Source organism: Hypomesus transpacificus, unplaced genomic scaffold (genome assembly GCF_021917145.1).
Source record: "Hypomesus transpacificus isolate Combined female unplaced genomic scaffold, fHypTra1 scaffold_30, whole genome shotgun sequence".
In the NCBI taxonomy this organism is placed as follows: domain Eukaryota; kingdom Metazoa; phylum Chordata; class Actinopteri; order Osmeriformes; family Osmeridae; genus Hypomesus; species Hypomesus transpacificus.
Window position 1 is genome coordinate 2714395 of NW_025813826.1, and position 9087 is coordinate 2723481.

At 45.1% G+C, this 9087-nt stretch overlaps 1 protein-coding gene across 1 annotated transcript; it reads left to right on the top strand.

The window, feature by feature from the left end:
- The first annotated feature begins 7139 nt into the window (after positions 1–7139).
- On the top strand, positions 7140–8144 carry tcima (transcriptional and immune response regulator a). Its single transcript, XM_047015500.1, has one exon. It carries the CDS (start codon positions 7249–7251, stop codon positions 7549–7551), a length of 303 nt encoding a protein of 100 aa, XP_046871456.1. The 5' UTR covers positions 7140–7248; the 3' UTR covers positions 7552–8144.
- Positions 8145–9087: the final 943 nt, after the last annotated feature.

Genomic DNA, 9087 nt, shown 5'->3' on the forward strand with positions numbered 1-9087 from the left:
AATGTTGTGCAGAGTTTATAAGTGTCTGGATTAATAGCTCTGTAAATATTTGAGAGCCTGTACAGTATATCAGAAAACTTGGACCATTTTCAATCTCTGAGTCTCTGTTACATAATATTTCCTGTTCTATAATAGGAATATGTGTCTTGGTAACTGACTGTGGAGACAAAAGGAAGATCTGTAAAGACTGTGTGTGTGCACAGTAGCTGTGTTTGCACTCTTCAGAACATCTCAATATCGTCTCAACATTGTTCCCACTTGACCTTGGCTCTGGAGAACAGTGTTCCAGGTCAAGTGCCAAGCACACAGGGTTTGCGTACAGCAGTGTGGGACCGGGCCCAAATATGGTTTGTTGTTTGGTCTTTCCATCGCTCATATGGGCATCCCATTCTCCACTCAGCTATGGAAAGAAACGACAAACTACAACCCTTTGCCTGAAAAGTGTGATTCGATCCTTGTTTCGTTGTAGAGTTTGAGGGTGACTTAAGACCCAGTTCCCCCGCCTGCCTGCCCGCCCGCCCGCCCACCCACCCTCCTCCCTACCTCCCCTGGCACAGTTCAGGTGATGTACATCTACTCCCTTTTTAATCAGACTGAGCGGAAGTTAAACACGTTATTGTTACGGCGGGCTGAATATCAGGCGTCCTCAAGGGTCATATATAAGCTCTCGGACATGTCCTCCATTGTCTTCCTGGGCTGATGGAGATCCAAGGCTCTGGTCGTGAACTCAGTTATCCTTCCCCTTGGCGACCGGTTTGAACCAGTTGGGAACCACCCCAGGCGCAGTACGGCTCTGCTTTCAGTTCCTCCCCCAGCCGTGCAAAGCACCGCTAAAGCTCCATGAGAGCTGGATTACCCACAACTGTGTTCTGAACATCTTTCTGTTTACTATTATGTGTAAACTGAACACATATTGGGTAAATTAGGTCAGGGGTGAGACTTTTTGAGTAGGAAGGAGGGGAAATATTTCAGGTAACTAAAGGGGCTGGTGGCTTGACTGACATTGTTTCACTGCTTCATGAAAAACACTTTCCCCATCTCATAAGTTATTGTAGAAAATGGCATGTGATATCATCTTGTGGATTTGTTTTCATTCTTCAAAAGGTGGATCACTTGAATTGAAACTTCAAATATCGGATATTTTACGCTTGTGGTTCCACAATATTGGCTTTTAAGGTGAGAACCCCCCTGAGATTTGGACCGACTTAGGGTTGCAGGTAAGCAATTAACTGACGCTTACCAAGCAGTTCTAACCGGTGGAGTCTTAGTAGTTGTTTTCCAAAAACACAGTTGTCTGATCCTGCGATGGAGGCCACAAACCAGACCTCCTGCCTCTACTGCTGCCTCTGACCCTGTGCCTGCCTCTACTGCTGCCTCTGACACTGTGCCTGCCTCAATGGCTGCCTCTGGCATTGGGCCTGAAGACAGGGTCGGAGCACCAGCACAAATGTTTAGATGACTAAGATGACAGTCACACAGCCACCTCCCCGCTGCTCTGGCCTTGTCCTCCTGTCAAGAAAAACAATGGGACCTTCCCTCCCTCCCTCCCTCCCTCCCAGGTCTGCCACAGTGTTTACCTTCACCTGGCTCCCATCCAAGCGACTTCTCGCACAAGGAGCTCCTGGCTCAATGTCAGGTCCAAAGAGTGGCCAAGATCATGAATGTACTTAACCACAGTTTAGATCACTGTTAGTAACCTTGGGTATAACCTATAGCCTGTCAGAGCACGGAGGCCTCTGTATCAAACCCGGCACTGCTATTGAAGTTCTGTAATACTAAATTGAACCGTTGGTACAATGTCAGCTTTACCCACTTCTAAACTACAGTACGCGACAGAGCTTGGAAAAGGGAGTGTTTTGTGTATTTTTGTGTATTGCTGGGTCACTTCTTCCTACATCACAGGTCAAGCTACTCCTACAGTGGTTCTATGGAAGCTATTAGGAAGCCACTAATCACCAATCCCACTGACTAATGCTGTGTAACCCTTGTAACTATGGCAATGCAGTAAACTAGGAGGAACTGCACCCAAGGCCTTTACCCTGTGGTGACACACCCACTGTTGCACTCTTGTACATTGTGGAGTGACTATAAAAGGATTGACAACAGAATGATTTGATTGATTTGAATCCTACTATGCACTCTATTCCTATTTGTTCTTAATCTAACTGTACGTGTGTGTTTATGTGTCTGTGTGTTCGTGTTACTGATAATACAGTGTGTGTGTGTGTGTGTGTGTGTGTGTGTACTGTATGTGTGTGTGTAAGCCAGAAGGAGAGGGACTTTCTTTGCTCCTGTTCCCTATAATCACCATGGAGATAGTAAAGAACATGACCCGCAGATTATGTGACAGAGTCGGGCAGAGTACTCAGGTGACCAGAGGCTAGGTGACGGCCAGTGTTTACTACTAAACCACACCACGGTAGAACAGAAACATAGCAGTGTTGACATGTCCTTGGTACTCCATGAACCGTTTTGCACGGCATGTTTTTCTCCCCTGCCGACCTGCATGGCAGAGAGGTTTGTTTCTTTGTGTAATTACCTTTCTCTTTAGTCCAAGCTTTACCGACAGAAACACACTGCTCAGGTTACTGTTGTATGCTTGCATACTACAGTTATATGTCATCCACTACACATTCAACTTTATTATTCAACTTTAATCTCTTGGAACTGTATTTTTTAGACTTGTATTTGAAGGTGAACCAATAAACAGTGAGACATTTATCATCTAGGCTGGTGCAGTAGAGAATGAAGGGGAAAGTTGAGGAAAGTTGTCACACGAGGGTGAAGAGAGAGATGAGAGAGAAAGAGGGAGACGGAGTGAGGGAGAGAGTGGAGAGAGAGAGAGCGTGAGACAGGGAGACAGGGAGCATGAGAGAAAGAGTGTGGGAGAAAGAGAGAACATGCCTTGCCAGTGTAGAAAGAGGCCGACCAGCCTCTGGAATGTCACCCTGACGCCCACAGAGCCACCAGTGACCCTAATATGACCGACCTGATGGTGTGCATCATGAGATGTGTGAGGCCGGTTCAGGGCTCTGATTGGCGAGTGACACGTAGATAGATGTGGCCTGGCCCTCAGCCTGCTTAGAGCAGTCATCCGTGAGCAGGGCGGTTTGAACCGGGTTCTGTTCAACACGGCCTGGGTGCCTGGGTGGGGGAGAGAGAGAGAGAGAGACACACACAGAGAGCAAGAGAAAGAGAGAGAGATAGAGAGAGAGTGGGAGAGAGAGAGAGCGAGAGAGAGACCGAGACCGAGAGAAAGACAGAGAGAGAGGGAGAGACAGAGAGAGAACGCGTGCGTGCTCAGAATCGTCCCTGGGGGCAATGAGATAGAGACAGAGCATGCTGGCACTGCTTTCCAAAACTCTGTTTCACTGACCTGGCCCCTCTCTCTCCCCTCCCACAGCCCCTGCCACCCTGTGGTTTACGAAACGTTCCCCAATTTCCGAAAAATTAGATTAATTTTCTCTTTTTTCTTTGCCCGTTCCCAGATTCATAATCAAGATAAGATTAAATGTTACATTTTTCGGGAGACAACTTGATGACTGCTTAGTAATTCATCACAGCTATTTACCATAACTATATAACTACACAATGGCCCCCCCTGGCTAAAACAGCTTATAAAAGTCAATCATGCGTGCTTGCGGTTATTCCACCCCACTCATGCTGCATGCTGATGAGAGCACCTGTGTTTTTGCCGGCAATCAGGCACAGCAACAATGTTGTTGTTGAAACTTGGCTAATGTTTGCCAGCTTCACCCTTTGATGTGCTGCTGACTCTTTCCATACAGGAGCTGTTGTGCTTTCATTCCTGGCCCTGTAGCTGCTGTGAATTCATGCCCATTCATTATAGTTGTTTGTGGTTGCTAATGTTTGTATTGTTTGTTTCTTTTCTTTTTGACTGTTTTTATGGGCTTATTTTTTAAAGAAGAAAAGTCACTGTGACCTGGCTGTGATAGGTGCTATATTACTGTGATAGGTCCCAGACTACCCCAGACTCTATCCACGACAACACTACCTCTGTCCCTGCCTTGGTCATTGGACACCCATTCCACTGTGGCCTCGGTGACATTACCATACTTGTTGCTGATTCCTGTCACCCATCCAAACACAAGATTGCTGCCAGTGTTTCGATTCCTGTAAGGACTCACATAGCCCACATTAGGGGAGCTCTGCAAACAGCCGTGTGCCACATGCGGAACCCTCCATTCCCTGGTGTGTTGTGATGCACTCATTTCCTGTTTTCGGGTGGTTAAAATGTCAAAAATGAATACTCATTACCGCTCCGACAAACCATGGGAAGTTGTTTGCTCACCTTGTTGTTGATGCTTTCATGCAGTACTTTGAATAGGAATATTTAGGATTCTGGTGGTTGTGTGAATGGCCAACAAACATTCCTAAGATATCGTTTGTCAGTGCAAGTTGAGAATATTCCGGTGGCACAGACGGTCGTGTCGGTCGGTCAATATTTAGAGCGAAAGAGTGAGAGATAGACAGACAGACAGGCATATAGACAGATAAAAAAGATAGATAGACAAATACATAGATACATAGATGCATAGATCCATACATAGACATAGATAGACGCATACATAGACATACTTCTCCCGATAAACAAGATCACAGCATCAGCAATATCCAACTCTCTTACAGTACTCCTGCAGGTGTGTTGACAGCAATCAGCCAATGAAGGAGGCCAAGTGTGAAAATGTGGGACACGCACGTAACAGGTTGACCTTTAGCTGTAATGATTGGTTATGTCTCCTATCTGACAACAGGAGCAGCCTTGACACGGTTTCAAGTGTGATGTAACACATGAACGAGATGTCCCCGTCAGCACTCCATTAGAGACTGAATCCTGACTATTGATTAAATGATCAATCTGCACCAAACAAGAAAAAGGCATGTTGGATGACAACTCCACTTCTTCTTGATCATTAAACTGCAAAAAAAGACAACAAGAGAGCATTCTGAGAGCAATTTTAATATTGAATACGGGACCCGGCCATGGAAGGTGCCTGACATCATATTCTGAGCTTCAGCAGCCAGAGAGAGTGCCTGAGACACAGAGGAGTTGACGGGAACATGGTACGACCCGGGACCATGCAGAGACAATGATGGAGTCAACCATGCACGGAGAGGAGGGGGGGGGTGCACAACACAACAAGAAACTCTTTACCTCATTGCAAATGACGCCAACAACCGTGTTACAGCATACTTTCTAACTATGCGATGAACTTTCTCGATGCGCCGACTGTGTAAGAACAGAGTGTAGCGATCGAGGCAGCATGCTATCACATGGTGCTGTATACCGTGTCTCTATCCGGAAATAGGCTAGACCAACTGCGAGCACATTCAAACAGGGATGTATATATTTAGAGACTGTATTTTCAGTTCACATTAAGTCTGTGGCCAAACACTTCTGCAGAGCTGTGATGGTTTATGTCTCGATAAGGAGTCATGGCTTGGAGGGAGACTTGACTGTTAAGAGATGACCTTTGCCCCCAGTTAAATTTAGCGGTCCTTTGTTATGATGGATACTGAAGGCATGGATGGGAGCCAAGGTCGGAGACTAGGGACTCTATATCCGTTTCCCTGTAGAGAGATCTCATTGTGTGCTCTCTCTCTCTCTCTGTCTCAACCCTCAAGTACTTTTGGGTCATAAATATGCTTTTTTGTTTTAGCTTCCCTTTCTGGAACAGCGCGAATATTATGTCTCCAGTCTTAACTGTCATGCCAGCCAGAGACAAGTAGCAATCCTGTGGCGACAGTGCTCAGACACACAGACAAAAGAAAACATTACAAAGGAGTGATGTGAGGGTCAGGGTGAGGGTCAGGGTATTGTTCAGATCATCATCGTCGGTCAATGCCAAATACCAAGCATTCCATGCCAAGGTAAAAGTTTGTTATATGTAAGCCCAAGAGACTGTCGACATACCAGTCCCAATCCAGAGAGAAATAATGCAGCTCTCTCAGCTCATCCATATTAGGAAGGGAAAACACGTAAGCCACACTTGCCAGTGTTGGAGACTTCCTCTCCAATTGAAGGGTTGTAAATACTAAGGCACTGTAGGTCCGGTTGGACACCAGTAAACATTCACGATATGAGCACAGGAAGCTTGTGTCAAGAAGAAGGTGGATATTCAGACTGTTATTAGGAACGCCCATCAAGTCTTATCAACAGACATCAGCACAGGTCAACCACAATTCCACCACTTACACCACCCTCTTCTGGGGCAGTCCCCACCTCACACACTCACATATATACACGCACACACACTCACACACGCACACAACAATAAACACAGAGGTCGCCTTCTTTCACAGGAAACATGGAGGGTGGCCAAATACCGAGACAGTTGACAGGGACTTTAACTGGAATATACTGGCATATTGCTATATTCATCTTGTTAATTGTAATAAAAAGCCTAACACCCTATTTTGCTTGAAAAAGTTTGTTCTTAAGGACAAAGAAAAGTTAGAGAAGCTAGTCTTGGAGAGATGGCCGGCCAGATACACGTTTCCCAGAAGGGTTTGAGAGTCAAACGTTTCTCACCAATATAAACTACTAACTGTCTGATTTCCTGTAGATACAGAGGGGAAAATAAGAAAAACTTTAATTGGCATAATGCTTGGAGGAATGAACAAGTAGGTCTATGAGGATTCATGAAATAGCTGTTAAACTATTCTGTTCTCATCTTCAGAAGACACTCTTTAATAATTTACAGGATTAAGTGTTCAGGGCTTAAATAAAAATAACAATTTACATAAAGCTGTATATGACTTTGCTTTACTGTGTGACCTCTCAAATTTATTGAAAGAATAGATTTAAAATAACAATCTGAAATTGATATTATACAATACGTTAATATATTATACATAACAAATTCGTTAATGTTTTGTATGACAATAAGATGCCAAAGGCAACATAATGTTTACACAGACGTTTATCGTGCTTCTCGGTGCACTGGGTTGAAGTTAGTGTTTGGCAATCTCAGCTCATAATTCCTGACCGGGCGCAGCTCTGCTCGGTATTGTGCTAACAACGGAAAGAGGCGGTTCCTCCGGGAGCGTAACACAACCAGTGATGTCACTTCTGGAAGTGGGTCTTGTTACGAGCGCCCATAGCAGCACTTAAATACCGCGGGCTGATATCTCACTGCTCACTCACTCCAGTCGCGTCAAGTTCCTACAACAGTCAACGGCGTGGTTGAAACAGCTTTGGGGGAGCACTAAACCTGTTCAGACAAGATGTCTACCTACGTCTCATCCGACTCCCGCCGTGTCAGCCCTTCGGTTCATGGGAACAAATTTGACACCGCATACCGCAAGAAAGCCGTGCCCAACATTTTCGAGAACGTCAACCAAGACTCACTGATGAGGCTGTTCCAGAAAACAGGGGACATGAAGGCGGAGGAGAGGGTGAGAAGCATCTTCTCCTTCACCCAAGACCCGGAGGAGACAGCCAAAGCCCTGATGGCGCTTAAGCAGCGAAAGAAGGACAAGTTCCTCCAGATTGCAGGCATGGTTCGCCACCTGCTCAAACTGCGTTGACTGCTTTATTGGCTCTCAGCTCCGCATGAGCTGAAACGATGTGCACTAACATAAGATGTGAGCGGTAATTTGACAGGTGACACGAGCCTGTCGCCGGCCAAGAAGCGGCATGGATGTACAGTCAAGCCAGTGGCCTCTCGCGTGGGGCTAAGCGGTGAAGATGAGATAAACTCCGTGCAAAATGACCGGATTCGCGCGGACACAGCGCGATGGAGGGATAGAGAAAAGGAGGTGGAATGATGCGGAATACCTGCGTGAGCCCAGTCCCCAGTAACAGACAAGGAGGTTCACGCAAACGCTCTCCCTCAGACTTATGCATTCTTGTGGATGCGAGACTGCTTTGCACCTCATAGGTGCTGATTACCTACAACTGTGATCGTCAGACTGCAGCCGAAGACACTGCCTTGAATTGCCTGTTCTGAGAACAAACCGTATGCCTTGTCTGTATCTGTTTCACGTTGTGCTACATGCTAACACTGTTTATTGGTGGCCACTAACGAATTTGCCACGAACATGTTATAGCGTTATGACACACATTTTTGTCCCATGTCTTTTTTACAATGTCTTTCAATAAATTATTACACATTAACCTACTTATGCTGTCCTTATCCTTCTTTATTGAATCCTCTAGTGTTTAACTGAATATCCTGAGCTAACACAGGGTATGGTGTGATGAAAACATTTTCTGAAAATGAGCTGAATTCCTCAATCTTCCTAGGTGAGGTAAATGTGTTTGAAATGGTGTGTGACACCACTGATAAAGACAACAGAAAACAGGCCTATATTGAGATGTACTTACTTATAGGCCTATAGTGAGCCTATACTGTACCAAACAATGTACAGTTCAGTTTTTCAATATGACATAGCCTATCATTTCGACACACAGACCTATTGAGCCACTTGTGTTGTTTTTTACTATTAAATCAGGTAACTATTTCGAATACATTTCACGTGAAATCTGACACCTCAGATATTGTGGTGGAACATTTTTGTGTTTGAAAATCTAAACTGTATTATAAATAGTGGTAATGAAATACCATGAAATAGCCTGTCTGAGTGCAGACGATTGAATCATGTCATCCAGAACTATAATTTCTCAACTAAGGACATGGTACCCATGTTGGTCACATCAAGGTTTCTATTTGTTCCCTTTCATCTCCCTGTCTCTCTCTCTCTGGGATGAAACCAAGGTGTTTGCCTTGTGGGTAGAGTTACACATGGCATGGTTCACCTTCATCAAATTTCCCTGCTCTGCGGCTTTGGCCAACCGGTGCAAACCAGTTTAGCTGAGTAGGTTTGCTGCAGTGTTTGTGTAGGGCGTATCATCCTGGCTCCCCAGATAAAAGCTGGTTTAGCAGTATTACTGGGCTTAGACCTGCCACATCATTATACTCAATCTCCTTGCTCACCAACTGTAAAAGAGATACATGCACGCAAACATCTCTTTTGGTAATTTATATTTTTTAACTACAGATGCAGCTTTTTGTGTGCAGTTAAACTGGTAGTTTCATCATGTTGCACTGCCTGGGCAGGATA

Coding starts and splice junctions, on each gene's coding strand:
- tcima (XM_047015500.1), top strand. CDS start 7,249: ATGTCTACCTACGTCTCATCCGACTCCCGCCGTGTCAGCCCTTCGGTT.